The sequence below is a fragment of the Anolis carolinensis genome, chromosome 5 (genome assembly GCF_035594765.1).
Source record: "Anolis carolinensis isolate JA03-04 chromosome 5, rAnoCar3.1.pri, whole genome shotgun sequence".
Taxonomy (NCBI): Eukaryota; Metazoa; Chordata; class Lepidosauria; order Squamata; family Dactyloidae; genus Anolis; species Anolis carolinensis.
Genome location: NC_085845.1, coordinates 202,806,883 through 202,825,871, shown reverse-complemented (window position 1 = coordinate 202,825,871; position 18,989 = coordinate 202,806,883). Strand labels below are relative to the sequence as shown.

The following is an 18,989-nucleotide window of genomic DNA, read 5'->3' as shown; positions in this document are numbered from 1 at the left end:
GCCTAAAGTAAGCACGCCCAGACTTGGGCCCTCCAAGTGTTTTGGACCTCAACTCCCACAATTGGCTGTTAGGAATGGTGGGAGTTGAAGTCCAAAGTACCTGGAGGGCCCATGTTTGTCCATGCCTGGTGTAGAATGATGCACCTTTAGCTGCCCTTCCATCACTCCAATTAGATGATCAGAGAGTCCAGTGCCAAATCCAGGAATGGCCAATGGAAAAGGTTATCCACAGAAGCAAAACTGGATCTCCATCTCTGCCTGCTTCTACACTGACCCACCATGTCATCACATTAACTAAATACTACTGAGCCGCCCACTTAAGAAACGGCAACCCACTGTGTTCATCACATGACGTAGGCTTCAAGTGTAGGGTAGAGAAAGGGATTGCAGAGGGTTATCCTTTTGGATGCTTTCTAAGCTGGTTGGCCAGTGAGTGTTTTGCAAATTATCCAGGAAGAGATGGGCAAAAGGGCCAATTCTGTCATGTGATAGTATTTGTTGTTCTCAGCTTTAATCCAGATACTAATCCAAACACTTGACATGTTCAGTGGGGTGAAGTCTCCAGAGAGAGACTGGGCCTTCTTTCCTCCACTTACCAGGGATGGGGTGTCCTCCGAAAGTGATGTTGACGTCGTAGTCTCCGGGGGTGAACGGGATGTACTCCACACTGCAGCTGCCGTCTTTGTTGTCCTTGCAGGACATTTTGGCTTCGGACGGACCTTCGATGGCCAGGCCGAGGCCACCGGTCCCGGCTCCCCTGCAAACCCAGAAAACACCCATGGTTATCTTCCAAAAGCCGGTGGGCTGGAGAACAAGGGTGCATTTACACCGCCTAATAAATGCAGCTTGTCATTGCTCTAAAGTCCGTGGCTCAATGCCATAGAATCATGGGAGTTGAAATTTTAGGACCTCTTTAGCCTTCTCTACCAAAGAATGTTAGTGCCTCACCAAACTATACCTCCTTCGCATTGAGCCATAGATAGTTAAATTGCTATTAAACTGCACTAATTATTTAATGTATTTTAAATAAATTTTTATTAAAGTCATTTGCCAAGGAGTGTGAATCACATCGACAATTACACACAGTGCGGGGGGGATAACATGGGGATAAAAAAATATATATAGGAGGTTAGGGGAAATCTATTAATCAAAACCCTACATCAGGAAACAAAAGGAAAAAGAAAAAGAGGACATAAACAGAAAGCAAAAAACAAAAAATCAGAACATCCCTTAAATACTAACTGTTATCACATATAATTAAAATTGACTTCCATCAGATGTGTGTTGTTATGTATCATATTCATTTGGTATCAACTATACGCTTGTATTTCCTCTTCTATCTGTTTGTTGTATTATTTTTCTCTCCTTTAGTGTTTATTCCGGGACAGTTGTGTAGTCTTTTATCTTTGGCTATTGTATCTTTATATTATCACTTTACAATTCTCTGTTCTTAAATAGTTTGTAACTAATTCCCAATCTGTTTGTTTTTTAGGTTTGCTTTGAGTGTTTGATAGTAAGTATGTTAATTTGTCTGCACTCATAATTTCCAAAATTTTAATAAACCAGTTTTTTATATCCGGACTGTTTTTTTCCCTCCATCCCTTAGCATATGTCATTCTTGCTGCTGTTATCAGATAATTAAATAAGATTTATTTATTTTTTCCTCTACATTGTCATACATACCCAGGAGGAGCAACTTGGGGTCTAAACTAATCTTAACTTGAAGTATTCTCTGTATATTCCTATGTATTTCTTTCCAGAATTCTTTTGCTAATTATATAATGTAGACACACACCAAGTGTATCTCCAAGAAACACCAAGTGCAATCCGTGGCACCTCTAATTTTTCTTAGAAAACAAATAAATAAATTGTATGCTGTAGCTTTGTAAAAGGAAAAAATGTTTTGTTTTGTTTTCTCCCTGAGCAATTGGGCAATCTGGAATTCTAATGTCAAGAGACAGAATAATAGCATGTTGCCTCTGCTCTCTTTCAGTCCCGTCATCAGCAAGAAAATACCGTGTTTCCCCGAGAATAAGACAGTGTCTTATATTAATTTTTGCTCCCAAAGATGTGCTAGGTCTTATTTTCAGGGGATGTCTTATTTTTCCATGAAGAAGAATTCACATTTATTGTTGAACAAAAAAATGAGCATTTATTATATACTGTACAATAGTTGTCATCACAAACCAGCATAACCAGACAAACTGTGAGTCCTATCAAGAATTTCTTGTTACTACCACTATTTCCATGTACAACACTTTATAGTATGTACATTTACCGATCCTGCATGCTCTGGTGTTCTGTTCGGTGGGCATGCTTCCAAACAAAAATTTTTCTAGTTCTTACTTTCTGGGGAGGCCTTATATTTAGCAATTCAGCAAAACCTCTACTAGGTCTTATTTTCTGGGGATGTCTTATTTTAGGGGAGACAGGGTATTAGATAGATATCTGAATTGAACTGGAATATCTGAGCCCACCCTGCCATATAATCCAGATCAATGTGGATTTTCTATAGCTGTATGAAAGGGGACTAAGAGGTCTTCTAAATAGTGCTGGCTCTCATGTCTCCTCCCAACCTCCTCTCTCTGTAGCGTAGCTGCACCCAAAGCCTAGTGTCACCCCAGGGAAAAGGAGAGGTGGGCTACCTCGTCTCCACGGTGAAGCGGTTGGATTTGTTCACCAGCCCTCCCTCCAGGCCAGGGCCGTAAGCGCGGACGCGGCTGGGGTCACAGCCCTCCGTGACCCCCACCCGGAAGGGGCTCTTGGGCACCGGCACGTCGTCATAGGTCACTTCCACCAGGTGCACACCTGGGACAACGAGAGAGAGAGAGAGAGAGAAGTTGGCTTTTATACATGTTATTTCAGAATGAGATTCTTTGATCCTCAGAAAGATCAAAACAATTGGCCTGCCTTTGGAAGCAACTCTTTATGCTTGCAAATGTGGAAGCCTGCAAGTCAATCAAGAGCAGATTTTTGGATCTTGACTTCCATAATCTGAGTCTTGCAGCAAAGACAATTTGTTCAATGTGTTGTCAAAGGCTTTCATGGCCAGGATCACAGGGTTGTTGTATGTTTTCCGGGCTGTATGGGCATGTTCTAGAAGTATTCTCTCCTGACATTTCGCCCACATCTCAACCTCTGAGGATGCTTGCCATAGATGTGGGCGAAATGTCATGAGATAATACTTCTAGAACATGGTCATACAGCCCGGAAAACATACAACAACTTGTTCCCTTACCACGTCATTAATTCCATGTGAGCATGGAGTCATGGCAGAATATCTATGCATTTTGATCAATCCCAGCCAGAGGAGAGCTATGGCGACTGCAAGATGTCATGTGTTGCCATCAGTCTTTTGAATGGGAGATATTTATAAAAACATGGAATGTTCCAAAAGGGCTTGTTCTTGTGACTTTGTCCCTGCTGAAACACTTCACAATTTTGTTTGCCCCAAATATGATAATATACGGATGAAATACAGGAATTCAATTTTTTTCACCGTGTTCTCAGGGTGTATACAATTCCATACCTTCTGAACAATCCCGATGCATTCTTTTGTGAGACTGTTGCAAACTTTATACTTGAGATTAGTAATGTTTTAAGTATGTTTTCTTTTTACCAGTGACTTCCTCTTGTTGTATATAACGGTGTTGTGATTTTGTTATTACATGCCAATAAAGGCTCTGTGTGTGTGTGTCTATATACAAATATATAGGTGTGTATGTTTGTCCAGCGCATCCCTTGCTTTTCTTCCAAGGTGAAGATCCTTTTTTCAAATTTTGTTACATGATGTAATTACAGTAGACTCTCAGTTAATTCATGAGGATTGGCAGATGCCAGATAAAAGTAGTTTCTGATTGCTTGAGAATATAGGCCGGACTAGTGCTATACCCCATACTATACCATAACATTAACTATGTATTGACTTAATATTCATATTAAAATACAGTAATGAAGACAAACTTAACTGAATAAAACACAGTCATACCGTATTATAAAAACAGCTTTGTGAATTCTGTTTTAATGTTTGCATGCTTGTAGACTTTAAATTGTATGGAAATGCTTTTCATGTAAGCCATCAAACTACAACTCCCAGGATTGCATAATATGGAGGTTATGGCAGTTAAAGAGGTGCCAGACTAGAATCCCATGCTTTGTAGCTCTGTGGCTCATTCTGCCTTAGGAATTGAAGGAGATGACCTTCCCAGCCCAAGGAATGAAGAGAAGTCTCCAGGAAGGTGGAAGACACACACGTTGCAAATGCCTTACCGTCCTCGAAGGGCGTGTACTGGACGCGGTAGGTGCCGTCCCCATTGTCGGTGATGTAGGAGTCCGTCTTGGCGCCCGAGGGGTTGATGACGCGCACCTTGATGTGGTTGCCTCCGGTTTTGGTCAGGGAACGGGCGTCCACCGTGAATTCGGTGGTCACCTCACGCAGGACACCTGGGGGGACAACGGCAAGAAGGATTATGATGGGCAATAATAATAATAATAATAATTTTATTTTTGTACCCCGCCACCATCTCCCCAGAGGGACTCGGGGCGGCTTACAGATATAAAACCAACATACAATAATATCAAATACAAAAACACACAAATAAATTTAAAAGGCAGTAAAAATCACAATCATTATAAAACACTTGAGAAACACAGCAATAAAAACATAAAATGAACTGGGCAAAGTGCACTGAGTGGAACTTGTAAACTGGGCAAGATGGACGTAAGACCATTCCCAGGAAACAGACAATTGGAATCCCCACTAAGTTGTCCTAAACTGGAAACACATCTCACTGTCTCTTATAAATCTCTGGATACAAGACCATTGCCATGAGAGATGCAACAGACAGATATTTTGGCGTTCCCAAAGGTGTCCAAACTGGAAACACCTCTCAATATCTCTTCTAAATCTCTGGATACAAGACCATTGCCATGAGAGATGCAACAGACAGATATTTTGGCATTCCCAAAGGTGTCCAAACTGGAAACATCTCTCAATGTCTCTTCTAAATCTCTGGATACAAGACCATTGCCATGAGAGATGCAACAGACAGATATTTTGGCGTTCCCAAAGGTGTCCAAACTGGAAACACCTCTCAATATCTCTTCTAAATCTCTGGAAATAAGACCATTACCATGAGAGATGCAACAGACAGGTATTTTGGACTCCTCAAAGGTGTCCAAACTGGAAACATCTCTCAATATCTCTTCTAAATCTTTGGATACAAGACCATTGCCATGAGAGATGCAACAGACAGATATTTTGGCATTCCCAAAGGTGTCCAAACTGGAAACATCTCTCAATGTCTCTTCTAAATCTCTGGATACAAGACCATTGCCATGAGAGATGCAACAGACAGATATTTTGGCATTCCCAAAGGTGTCCAAACTGGAAACATCTCTCAATGTCTCTTCTAAATCTCTGGATACAAGACCATTGCCATGAGAGATGCAACAGACAGATATTTTGGCGTTCCCAAAGGTGTCCAAACTGGAAACACCTCTCAATATCTCTTCTAAATCTCTGGAAATAAGACCATTACCATGAGAGATGCAACAGACAGATATTTTGGACTCCTCAAAGGTGTCCAAACTGGAAACATCTCTCAATATCTCTTCTAAATCTTTGGATACAAGACCATTGCCATGAGAGATGCAACAGACAGATATTTTGGACTCCTCAAAGGTGTCCAAACTGGAAACATCTCTCAATATCTCTTCTAAATCTTTGGATACAAGACCATTGCCATGAGAGATGCAACAGACAGGTATTTTGGAGTTCCCAAAGGTGTCCAAACTGGAAACATCTCTCAATATCTCTCCTACATGTCTGGATACAAAAGATGCAACAGGCAGATATTTGGAGTCTCCTTGGTTGTCCAAACTTGAAATATCTTTCAATGTCTCTCCTAAATCTCTCAGTGCAAGACCATTGCCTTGAGAGATACAACAGATAGATATCTGGAGTCTCCTTGGTTGTCCAAACTGGAAACATCTCTCAACATCTCTTCTAAATCTCTGGATGCAAGACCATTGCCATGAGAGATGCAACTGACAGGTATTTGGAGTCCCCTAAGTTGTCCAAACTGGAAACATATCACAACATCACTTCTAAATCTTTGGATGCAAGACCATTACCATGAAAGCATCAACACTGTAGACTTAATGCAGTTTTGGGAAACTTTGAATTGCCGTGGCTCAATGTTGTTATGGAATTATGGGATTTATAGTTTGATGAGGCACCAGAAATATTTCATAGAGAAGCCTAATAATCTTGTAAAACTACAACTCTCGTGATTCAGTAGGTGTGAACTATGGCAGTGAAAGTGGAGTCAAACTGCATTCAGTTGACAGTGTAGATCTCATCCCCTTATAATCCTGACATAGGAAGCATATGGCCTTCCAAGAATGTGAATATTGACGAATGCTGGGAGATGAATCCAAGAAAATCTGTAGGACCACACAATTGCCATCTAAAACACAACAACAGGATGGAAAGACATCAGAAGATCTCCAGAACATACCCCGTGGTTCCACTCCAGGTCCAAAGACCTTGACATTGCTGGTGTCCACGGCCGGATCCACATTGACCCGTGCAGGGAACTTGGGCACGGCATGTCCACCATATTTAATGGTGATGGTATAGGTGCCCGGGAAGGAGGGGATGTAGGTGATGCTGTAGGTCCCGTCGCTATTGTTCTGGATCAGCACCTCCGCCTTGACCCCCGAATCCGAAATGATCTCAATGGTGAGCTCGGCATCACCCGCCTTGGAGCAGTCCACCATGAAAGTGGCCACCTCGCCCACCTTGCCGTGCTCCAGCCCTGGCCCGCTGGCCGTCACCTTGGAGGGGTCGAAGACGGGCTTGATGTCCGCCTTGAAGGGGGAGCCCGGGATGTGAGCCTCGGCAAAGAGGATGTTGATGGCGTACTCCCCGGGCTCAGTGGGCAGGTACGAGACAGAGCAGGAGCCGTCCCCGTTGTCCTGGCACTCGATTTTGGCCTCGCAGGGACCCTCCACCGTCAAGCCCAGGCCCCCCGTGCCTGCTCCCTTGGTGTTGATGGTGAACGGGGCCGGCTTGCCCACAAAGCCACCCTTCAGCCCCGGGCCGTAGGCACAGACCTGCGAGAAAAGCAGAAAGTGAGGGGAGAAGTAAAGTGATTGGAAGGAAGGAAGTAAGGTAAGAAGTAAAGTGTTGTGACTCAGCTTGAACCTCAGATTTGTTGTAAAAATGTCATCCTGCACTGCCTAAGTCTCTATGGTTAGATAGGAAGCCTAGAAAAGAGTTAGGGACACCTTCCCCAGTTCCATGCATGCTTTGATTAGGCTTCACTATAGTTTCCTCTTTCCTGTCCTGTTTAGGTCAACCCACCCTTTGATGCTTTAGAAATGTGATCTCTCCTAGGGTTGACGTAACTTCCCCAATTTGGCCTTTGGAATGTTTATGGCCCTAGAGAAGAAGCGACCACCACGAGGTTGGCTGCCATTCCATCTTCCTGCTTTGTTCCAGAGAGGACGCATTTTATCCCCTCTTCTAGTCAAGATGTAGCTATCTAGACCTTTGTTATTTTAATCCGTCTATGTGTATTAGATCAGGATAGATTAGCTAGTTAGCTCCAAACCTTTCTATCCATCAATGGATTTCTTTTTACCTCAATAAATGCTTTTAAACTTTAAAGCTAGCTTCTTCCCTTATGTAACTCTCCCATGTTTTTAAGTTTGTACGTCAGCATCACTTTAAAAATCTAATAAAAATTATTAAAAATTTAATTTTTTTAAAGGCTCGGGCTGTGGCGCAGGCTGGAGAGCAGCTGCAATCAGTCACTGCAATGAATCACTCTGACCAGGAGGTCATGAGTTCGAGGCCCGCTCAGAGCCTATGTTTGTCTTGTCTTTGTTGTATGTTAAAAGGCATTGAATGTTTGCCTATATGAGTAATGTGATCCGCCCTGAGTCCCCTTCGGGGTGAGAAGGGCGGAATATAAATGCTGTAAATAAATAAATAAATAAATAAATAAATAAATAGAACTTTAAAGCTAGCTTTGCAGTCCTTTTGCCATCCTGAAGACACAGAGGCTTTCCTAAACTCACCGCATAAGTCTCACTGCTGCATTTACTCTGCTATTTTAATGGGAATTTACCTCATAAAGGGGGTGATTTAAGCTTAACAGCTCATCAATTCCCAACAAGATTGACTCTGATGAGGAAAGATTCAGGTTCAAAATCTCCCCGAAAGGCCTGTAGATTTGGAAGATGAGGAACAGAGAGTGCAGGTTCAGTTTCCCACAGGGAGGGTTGGAGTGGATGACCCTGAAGCCTCTGAAGCCATCCAGGTGCACACTAACAAGGGAATGGAAGAAGGGAGGATAGAAGGTTCCCAACTTAATAATGAGTCTCAGTGAAATAACGAGCAAGCTGACCTTGATGGGATGGGCTCCTTAGATAGAGCTGAGCATTTGGAATTGAGGGTAAGGTGTAGTGTGAGAATTGCAAACAGGTGGGGGGAGGTGAGGGGGCAGAGAAATGTTTTCATGTTTTGCAAAGAGTATTAAAAGGGGTGCATTCGGGGGAAAGCTTTTGTCAAAGCAACTTTCTTTTACCGGAGAAGCAAGCTCCAGTTTTCCTGCTGTGCTTTGGATTATATTGCAGCCCATGTATCCATGTTCCTTGGAATTTGCCATGCTCTCTTTGGATGTTGTTTATTCCTCATGACTTCCTGACTTATATCTCAAGACTATATTTGTAACTGACTTTTTTTTACTATCTTTCCTTAATAAACTAAAAAGACTCCAACCTGCTGTGGTGTTTATGTGTTAGAGCAAGGTGAATCAAGGCTGAGGTGCGACATAAAGTGAGGGAAGGAAAGAAGTGCAGAAAGGAGACCGCAAGTGAAACAGATGAAAGTGGGGGAAAGTGTAAAGTGAGAGAAATGGGAAAGTGAAGAAAGGAAGGGAAGGAGGAACTGAGGAAAGGAGAAAGCAAGTGAAAGACAAGCGAGGGACACCGAAAGAGAGGGAAGGAAAAAACGAGTAAAGAAGGAAAGTGAGGGAAGGAAGGAAGTGAGAGAAGTGAAAGGAATGTATGGGAGGGATGAAAGTGAGGGAATGTGTAAAGTGAAGGAAGAAAACGTGAAGGGGAAAGTGAAGGAAGGAGGGAGGAAGGAAAAGACAAGCAGGGAATGAGAAAGTATAGAAATGGGAAAAAATAGGGAAAGAAGAAAAGTGACTAAAGTGAGGGAAGGAGAAAAGGAAAGGAAGAAGGAAAGTGAAGGAAAAAGAAAGCAAAGAAAAGACAAGGATGGGGTGGATGAAAGTGAGGGAAGTGAGAAAGTGAAGAAAGGGGGGAAGAAGGAAGGAAGGAAAAGACAGACACAGGGAGGAAAACATTGAGGGAAGAAGGAAGTGAGGGAAGGGGAAAGCAAGTGAAAAACAAGTAGGGAAACCAGAAAGTGAGGGAATAGAATAAATGAGGAAAGAATGTGACTACATGCTAAAGTGAGGGAAGGAGAAAAAGGGAAAGGAAGAAGGAAAGTGAAGGAAAAGGAAAGCAAGGAAAAAACAAGTGTGGGACAGATTAAAGTGAGGGAAGTGAGAAAGTGAAGAAAGGAGGAAAGTGAAGGGAGGAGAACAGTGAGAGAAAGACAAGCGAGGGAAGAAGAAAACTCAAGGATGATTAAAAGTGAGGGAAAGACAAGTGAGGGAACAAGTAAGTGAGGGAAGGAGGAATGTGAGGAAACCAAGAACTGAAGGAAGGAAAAAAGTGAGGGAAGGAAAAAGGGAGCAAAGGAGGGAGGGAGGGAGGGAAGGAAGGAAGACAAGAAAGAAAGAAAGAAAGAAAGAAAGAAAGAAAGAAAGAAAGAAAGAAAGAAAGAAAGAAAGAAAGAGAGGGAGGGAGGGAGGGAGGGAGGGAGGGGGGAAAGACAAGCATGAGAAAGAAGGGAGGAAAAGGGCAAGGCAGACAAGGAGGGAACCACAAAGTGAGGGAAGGAGGGAAGTGAGGGAATGAGAAAGTGAAGAAAGGGGGAAAGTGAGAGAAGGAGGAAAAGAAAGGGAGAACAGTGAGGGAAAGACAAGTGAGGGAACAAGTAAGTGAGGGAAGGAAAAAGTGAGCAAAGGAAGGAGGGAGGGAGGGAAGGAAGGAAGACAGAAAGAAAGTCAGGAAGGAAGGAAGGAAGGAAGGAAGGAAGGAAGGAAGGAAGGAAGGAAGGAAGTCAGGAAGGAAGGAAGTCAGGAAGGAAGGAAGGAAGCAAGGAAGGAAGGAAGGAAGGAAGGAAGGAAGGAAGTCAGGAAGGAAGGAAGGAAGGAAGGAAGGAAGGAAGGAAGGAAGGAAGGAAGGAAGGAAGGAAGGAAGGAAGGAAGGAAGGAAGGAAGGGAAAGACAAGCATGAGAAAGAAGGAAGTGAGGGAAAGGCCAAGGCAGACAAGGAGGGAACCACAAAGTGAGAGAAGGAGGGAAGTGAGGGAATGAGAAAGTGAAGGAAAGACAAGCGACTTCACCTTTTGCAGAACACTCCTGCCTTGGGTGCTTACCTTGGATGGGTCTGGGGGCATGACGGCCTCCACCGTGAAGGGGCTTCCTGGGACAGGGTGTCCGTCATAGGTGATGTCCACTTTGTAGGGCCCCTCCTCGGGTGGCATATACTTCACGGAGTGGAGGTCGTTGTTGGTGCCCGTCTCCACTTTGCAGGGAATGGGCCGTCGGGAGGGAGAGCTGATCTTCACGTCCACCTGGCCTTGACCGCCAGCGCCTTTGGTGTTGATGGTAAACTCTTGATCTCGACCTACGTCCACTTCTGCAGGAAAAGGGGGAAGGTAAGGGAGATTGGCATGGCTACTTATGCAAAAGAGGTTGTGAACGTAAAAAGCTGGAACAGATAGCCAGGAGAAGTTGGAGAGGAACCAACAATAGTTTCAGGACTGAGTTCATTGCTGCAAGACTTTGAAGGCAATCACATCTGAGGTTGCCTTCCATATTTCAATTCCATAGCACTGAGCCAAAACAGTTAAAGCAGTGTCAAACTGCATCCATTCTAGAGTGTAGGTCCAGATGTCAGGATTCTTCCTCCAAACCTTGTTCATCCCATCATCCCTGCGTGGACCCTTGACCCCACTTACTGTTGTTGAGTCCTTGCACTTTGACCTTGCTCAGGTCGAGGGGCGGAGCCACATTGACAGGGAAGGGACTCTTGGGAATGGGGTCGCCTCCGTAGGTCACGGTCACGGCCATATTGCCCTAATTTGCAGGAGGAGAAACCGGATCAGTATCAGGCACAGAAAGTACATGACACATGTCTCCTCCCATGCCTGGTCTAACTCACTGTATCGCACAGCATCCTGTGTGTCTCGTCCATCTCACCTGTTGCACAGCTGTGTATTTGACCGTGTAGGAGTAGTCGTGGTTGTCGATGATCTCAAAGTCACGCACCACCTCTCCTTTGGCCGCTCCGGCAAAGTGGACGTCCAGCTTGGCCTTGCCAGCACCCTTGGTGAAGACGGTGAAGTGGGTGGGCTTTCCCACCTCCACACCTGCCAAGGAAAGGTCACAGTGAGGAAGAGCTTCACCTAGTTTCACAGCAATGCCCTTTCAAGGGGGAAGAACACATAGAATCATAGAATTATAGAGTTGGAAGAGACCTCATGGGCCATCCAATCCAACCCCATTATGCCAAGAAGCAGGAAAATCACATTCAAAGCATATCATCCTCTACTTCCCAGGTGCTGGGTCTCTCTAACACATTGGCAATTCTGGTTTACAGAGAGAGAACTCACTGAGCTTTCATCTCACCATGAATTGTCTCTCTCCAAGAACAAAGAAGCCACCACTTTTGGTGACCTATTTCCCATCTTCTCCTCTTTCTTTGGCCAGTTGGCACTCACCTGTCCGGTTGAGTCCTGGCCCCTCTGCCTTGACTTTGCTGGCATCGTGGGAAGGATCCACCTTGATGTGGAAAGGGCTGATGGGGATCTCCTATGGAGGGAAGGACTGGGTCAACATGGTGGCCTTGGAGATCACTACAAATTTGGCCCTTACAAGGCAAATCCCCCATTTCACCCCATTTTCTGTCCCTGTGATAATTGAATTTTGGAAAATTTGTCTTATTGTGGAAACATGTATTGGGGATAAAGCCTCAGTGGAGACCCCTTTTCCCCATGATAATAACTCTTCCAGGAGTGGATTTCCCTTCCAAGAGATAGATTTCTCTAACTTAGTATAGGATCTTAGTACTGGATCTTAGTATAGCCTCTTTAAAGTCTGGGCTAACATTTGGAATGGATTCACTGTCCACTGACACCTGATTACAATAAAGCCTGTGGGGGCCAGTGTGGTATCCTGGTTTGACTAAGGACAGCAGAGTTCAAATTGCTCCTTGGCCATGGGAAGCCACTGGGTGACCCTGGTATTATTATATTTATTATATTTATGGTACCAAGTTATGCCTTCTCAGCCTCATATGGGGGTCATCATAACTCAGAAATTAGTTGGAAGTACACAACAACAAATGAGTCTTGTGTTTCTAGCAGAGCTTGGAAATGTTACGTTTTTGTTCCTGGGTTATCAATGTCATTTCCAAATTGGTTCTATCATAAAGACATGGGAAAATTTTATTAGTTGGCACAAATTTTGTTTTTGTGGGAGGGACATCCCACAACATAGTTTGTGGCACAAAAACAAAGTTTCTGGAGTACAACAACTATTTTCAAAGTAAGGACCACATAATTTAACAGGAAATAACACCTTCAAACCAGGAATGGATTTTTTTTTTCAAATTTTGTTCCACAGTGTTATGAAGCTGGGAGATGTAGTCCAAAGACATAGGTTTTCCAGGCTCTGGTCTCCAGTGCTCAGCTTTAAATAGCTCACAGAACCTGTTCACAGCCTTGTGTCCTTCTTCCCTATTTCCCAGTACACCCCAGTCCACACCAGTGGCTCCCCCCCCCCCCACTGACCTGGTTGGCAAAGAGCACCATGATGGTGTACCGCCCGGGACCTGGAGGGGTGTATTTCACTGTGAAGGTGTCGTTGTCATTCTTGATGATGTCGAAATCGATGTCGGCCTCCACGGGCCCCACCACCCCTGGAGCACACTTGATGCCAATGCTCACGTCCCCTGCAAAACAGGAGCAATAGTACATAAGGTAAGATACAATCCAGGATTGCCCAGCAGTCAAAGGGTTCATTTCTGCCTAGCATTTCTGTAAGCCAGTAGATTGCGGAGGCTCAGCAAGAGTGCAAGGTTAGCAAAAATGCCTTAGTCACATAAGCAAGGGAATGCTTACGGAATGGGTGTGTGGCCTGACAATACCCAATTGATAATCTCTTAAAAAATGACAATGGGATGTGTTGTCGAAGGCTTTCATGGCCGGGATCACAGGGTTGTTGTATGTCTTTCGGGCTGTTCCAGAAGTATTCTCTCCTGACGTTTTGCCCACATCTATGGCAGGCATCCTCAGAGATTGTGAGGCATGGATAAACTAGGCAAGGAAGGTAAATATATATCTGTGGAGAGTCCAGGGTGTGACAAGAGTCCTTTGTCAGCTGGAAGCCAGCGTTAATGTTGCAATCAATCACCCTAATTAGCACTGGAAAGGTTTGTCTCTTGTCTGGGGGGCATCCTTTGTTCAGAGTCATTAGCCATCCTTGGGGCTCCTCTGTCCTCAGAGTGTTGACGTTTCAGATGTGGGCGAAACATCAGGAGAAAATACTTCTGGAACATGGCCACACAGCCCGAAAGACATACAACAACCCTGACAATGGGATGTTTGTACACACTCCAACTATATAATCCATTGTAACTCAAGATTTGAGACACCTGAGAATGAAGGAGAGATCTTGCTTAGAGCCCAGTTACAAATAAAATCCTGCTTTTTTCCACTTCAGAAAACTCGGTGTTATCCTTGAACTACTGACTATTACATTTTGGGGGCTCGTCCGGGATATGAAGTGGTGTCAAACAGCACTAATTCTACAGTGTAAATGTCCCCACAGGTTTTTCTGGGTCTGCTTCAATCCAACTCTTCCAGACAAGTTGCAAAGAAATCCGAAGCCACCCACACACAACACCCTACAAACCTTGTCCCGCGTCACTGCAATCCACCGTGAAGTAAGTGGGTTCGTTGGCTTTCAACCCCGTCTTCTCCACTCCAGGACCGTATACCTTGACCTTGTCTGGGTAACTCCCTTCGCCCACCATGACCTGTCGATAGGAAGGAAAGGAGAGATATTCATGCACTGGGATGCGCAGGTGCTTCTTGTTGGACAAGAAGAAGCATCGAGATACGTGGAAAGAGCAATTGGGGACAGGGGGAACCCTGTAGCACATGCCAGCTGCCTTCTTTTCACCTGTTTCCTATATCTATACAACTCAAGGTACAGTAGAGTCTCACTAATCCAAGCTAAACGGGCCGGCAGAAGCTTGGATAAGCGAATATCTTGGATTATAAGGACTGATCAAGGAAAAGCCTATTGAACATCAAATTAGGTTATGATTTTACAAATTAAGCACCAAAACTTCATGTTATACAACAAATTTGACAGAAAAAGCAGTTCAATATGCAGTAATGTTATGTTGTAATTACTGTATTTACAAATTTAGCACCAAAATATCACGATATATTGGAAACATTGACTACAAAAATGGCTTGGATTATCCAGAGGCTTGGACAAGCGAGGCTTGGATTAGTGAGACTCTACTGTATTTTGCAACCTGCCTGCATGGAGAGGTCACTTTCCACTTCTTCCCATAAAGTATTGAATGTTATTTTAGCATCCTGAGGTTTCCCTGCCCCAATATGGACATAGCCAACACAGAGGCATTAGGGACTCTTCTACCCAAGTTAGGTGACTTTATTTTGTCTTTCTACTCTCTACAAAAGGTATTGCCCCCAACAATAAAAGTAGGTTTTTACCCTTTTGAAAACCTTACCAGAGCTCTATCCTGTGTGTTTTCTTATCGTATATTAATTTTTGCTCTCAAAGTAGCGCTAGGTCTTATTCTCAGGGGATGTCTTATTTTTCCATGAAGAAGAATTCACATTTATTGTTGAACAAAAAATGAACATTTATCATATACTGTACAGTAGTTGTCATCACAAACCAGCATAACCAGACAAACTGTGAATCCTATCAAAAATTTCTTGTTGCTACCATTCTTTCAAAGTACAACAATCTATGTTGTACATTTGTACTTTCAAAGTACAACAATCTATGTATGTAAATTTACCAATCCTGCGTGTTGTGGTGTTCTGTTCGGTGGGCATGCTTCCAAACAAAAACTTTGCTAGGTCTTACTTTCGGGGAAGGCCTTATATTTAGCAATTCAGCAAAACCTCTGCTAGGTCTTATTTTCAGAGGATGTCTTATTTTTGGGGAAACAGGGTAGCTCATCTATAGCACTGGACTCTATTATAGATATCAAATATTCCTACACATCTTCCCCATGTGAACCTAGCACTGGGTTAGGTCTAACAACAGCAACAACAACAACAACAACAACAACAACAACTCAATTCATTGATTACTTGCCTCTCCTTGTAGTTGACTGGCCCCATTGCAACAACAACTGGCTCTCCTTGTGGTTTACTGGTCTCAGTGCATTCCCATTGCATAGAAAACCTAGTGTATCCTTCTTCCTTTCCAAAAACAGCAGGACTATTCTAATCTCCCCAAGGCCTAACCCCAAATGGAACTGGGCTGGTGGACTTTGGAGTCACTGGGCTTTGCTGTCCTCCACTTCTAGCCACTGACATTCAGCCCCAAACGTAAGATAATAATAATAATAATAATAATAATAATAATAATAATAATAATAATAATAGGTCCCAGAAAGGGTCTCCTGGTCTACTCACCCGGAAGGGGCTCTTGGGGATGTTGACGCCCCCCCAGCTGATGATGATGGTGTGCTTGATGGGCTTGGTGGGGACGTAGACGCAGGAGAAGGTGCCGTCCCCGTTGTTCTTGACCTTGATGTTGATGGCAACGCCTTCCGCATCCTGAAAGAGAAGGTGGTGCCAAACTGCATTAATCCTACAGTGAAGATGCACCTATAGATCGAGAACCCTTGATTGCCTTGCCTTTTTGTCGTGGAAAGGAGAATAATACGTTAACCATAGACTTTGATAATTCACAGGTCTGATTACGGTGAAGAAATGTTTGAATTGCACTAAGGGTGACATGTTGGGGAAAAGATGATAAGTGTTGTAGTTCAGCCTGAGACTGAGATTGGGCCCATTCAGCCAGTGATTGTCCCTGCACCGGCTTTCCAGAGGATGCTGGGTTTGAGCCTGAGATGCAGCCAGAGTTTGAGCCTGAGATGCAGCCAGAGTTTGAGCCTGAGATGCAGCCAGAGTTTGAGCCTGAGATGCAGCCAGAATTTGAGCCTGAGATGCAGCCAGAGTCTGTTCCAGTGGATTCTGGGACCAGAGACAGAATGGTTGCAAGCAGGCATTCTGAACCGCATTCTTCCCCGCTGTCAAGGCCAGTTCACCAGGTGCCAGATGGGCATTCTAGTTTGGAGGAGAATGATGTATTTGACAGGAGGGAGGCGATCACTCATGAAAGGAGGGAGCGAGAATGTTTATGAAGGAGTAAACGACTGCTTTTGAAGCACGCTAATGAGTAGTTTTCTCATGTAAGAAACAGTTTTCTCATGGAAGGATAACCTTGGATTTTCCTTAAATGCCAGGTTCTTTCTCTGCACAGCAAAGGGAATTTTTTTTCCGTGTCAGGAGCAACCGGAGTTGCTTCTGGAGTGAGAGAATTGGCTGTCTGCAAGGACGTTGCCCAGGGGACGCCCGGATGTTTTTGATGTTTTACCATCCTTGTGGGAGGCTTCTCTCATGTCCCCGCATGGAGCTGGAGCTGATAGAGGGAGCTCATCCGCGCTCTCCCCGGGTGGGATTCGAACCTGGCAGCCTTCAGGTCAGCAACCCAACCTTCAAGTCAGGAGGCTTTTATCCCCTAGGCCACCGGAGGCTCACAGCAAAGGTGTCAACTTTGCAATTCAAGAGAGAAAGATCTTGCTCCGTGTTCTTGTATGCTTTGCATCCGTGGATTTTAATTCAAGTTCCTGCCTTGTTTTTGACTTTGAATCCAGTTGAATGCTCCAGTGACTTTGCCCTGTAGATTTCTAATACCTTGGATTACTTTGGAGTTTGATCCTGCATTCTAGCCTTGTTTCCTGTGGTTTCCAGATTGTTTCATGCCTTGGAATTGAATCCTGTTCAGACTATTCTTATACTTCTCATGGGACTGAGGTCAAGTTCTAGTTTGGACTATAATATTTTTGAGTGACTTTCTTAGACTCTTGCTTAAAGACTTTCAAGTACATTGCTCTTGTGGTTTTAACCCATTTTATTGACTCTGAACTTTATTTGCTTGTGCTTACTTATAATCTTCAATAAACAGCTTGTTTGCTTATATTCTGGGCTCCAGTGTGGTTTCAAGGTGCCTATGCAGCCTAGGGGTGCAACAATAAGGAATAATGAAATAAGAGCTTTATTATTCAAGATAATAACACCTACCTGGGCGTAGATCTTGAGCTCTGCCTTCCCTGCTCCTCTGGCATCAATGGTGAATTCAGCTGGTTTGTTCACAATGCAGCCAACCGGTTCCAGACCAGGTCCAAAAGCTTTCACCTGAGAGAGACATAGAATTGTCAAATATTAAGAGTTAGAAGGGACCCCAAGAGCCTTCTAGTCCAATCCTCTGCCATGTAGGAATGCATAACTAAACCACTCTAGAAAGATGTCCATCCAAGGAACCGAGGCCCAGTTGTGGAGTGCCATGACTACACATAAAGGTCTATATATCTATTGCAATTCTGAAACTCTTCCTCCAGAGCTTGGAAAAGTATTTTTCTTGGGTGGCATCTCCCAGAATCCCTGGGAAATATTGTCCAAAAATGCCCTTTGCCAGTCTCTGCTTTGTTTCTATTGCAGGAATCACAGTATAGATCTGCCATAGACCATATTATCCACAACAGAAAGCCCAAATAACTCTGTTTTCCTCTTTGGTCCTTTTTAAAATGCCAAGAGGAAAGAATGACTGCAGAGGAAAACATATGCATTTGAGGTAGTACAGTTTTATGGGATGTTTGCTAGGATGAAGCGGGGAAATTTTCATTTTTTCCCATGTGTTTAAGGGGCGGAAGACCATCCCTAGTTATTCCATAGTTTAAGGATCAAAGCACAGTCAAAAACCGGAAATGGTTGAAAAGTAAAACCCAGTGTTAAATTGCAAGATTGAACACTAGATGGTGCTGGTCCAATTGACAGTGCATGATCAACAAAGTGGACCAGAGGTGAAAAATACAACCCATAGCTATAATTTAGATCTGTCAAAAGAGCGAGTTGTCAGAAAGTAAGAAGTTGAAAGGTGGAGAAATATTCATCAATTTTGAAAAAAGGGGAGTTGGTGGTTTAGGGGGCGGATTCATGATGGGACTTCTTCAAGGGCCCGAAAAGTACAATGTTGCCCAACTTAAAGATCAGAACAGAGTCTTTTGCATTGGTCAAGCCATGGTTGGGGGTGGATTTTGGGCAGGACATTACCTCCAAAAATGAGTCCAATCTGCTTGGGCAAATGGAGTCCTACTGTCATGTCCAGCAGTTGATGGTGGTTGGTATAGTGCAGGCACTTTTTTGCCTTGGGGCCTCATTATGGGCCCAGCTGGAAGAGCCGGGCCGGGCAAGGAGGATGGCTGAGTACACACTGCGTGGAAGGGGGAGGGCCTAGGAGAGGGTGGGGCAGGGCCCCGGACATCCTCAGGTTGTCCTCCTGGCATAAGGATGGGGCTGCCTGCTGGGAGGAAAACGAGACATGTGGCGACTGCCCCGATCCTCCTCGCCCAATCTTCAAGCAGTCCTTTCAGCATTATGCCGAGAGGAGGACGCGACAGGCGACATCCGAGAGCACTCCAGAGGGCTCTCAACCACTGCGTGCCTTCCTTGGACCATCTTCCTGGCATAAGGATGAGGCTGCTTGCACCGTCCTTAT

At 44.2% G+C, this 18,989-nt stretch overlaps 1 protein-coding gene across 8 annotated transcripts in view; it reads right to left on the bottom strand.

Annotated features, from left to right (window-relative positions):
- Window positions 1-18,989, bottom strand: part of flnc (filamin C) — a 183,008-nt gene that overhangs the window by 51,348 nt on the left and 112,671 nt on the right. For all 8 annotated transcript variants that reach the window (XM_062983398.1, XM_062983402.1, XM_062983399.1 and 5 more), the window contains 12 exons: window positions 17,516-17,629; window positions 15,842-15,985; window positions 14,067-14,190; window positions 12,944-13,104; window positions 11,873-11,963; window positions 11,352-11,521; window positions 11,111-11,228; window positions 10,526-10,788; window positions 6,522-7,119; window positions 4,270-4,443; window positions 2,646-2,808; window positions 597-757 (listed from right to left, as the gene is read on the bottom strand). In XM_062983398.1, coding sequence (XP_062839468.1) covers window positions 597-757; window positions 2,646-2,808; window positions 4,270-4,443; window positions 6,522-7,119; window positions 10,526-10,788; window positions 11,111-11,228; window positions 11,352-11,521; window positions 11,873-11,963; window positions 12,944-13,104; window positions 14,067-14,190; window positions 15,842-15,985; window positions 17,516-17,629 — 2,281 coding nt within the window. The remainder of the gene's footprint in view (window positions 1-596; window positions 758-2,645; window positions 2,809-4,269; window positions 4,444-6,521; window positions 7,120-10,525; window positions 10,789-11,110; window positions 11,229-11,351; window positions 11,522-11,872; window positions 11,964-12,943; window positions 13,105-14,066; window positions 14,191-15,841; window positions 15,986-17,515; window positions 17,630-18,989) is intronic.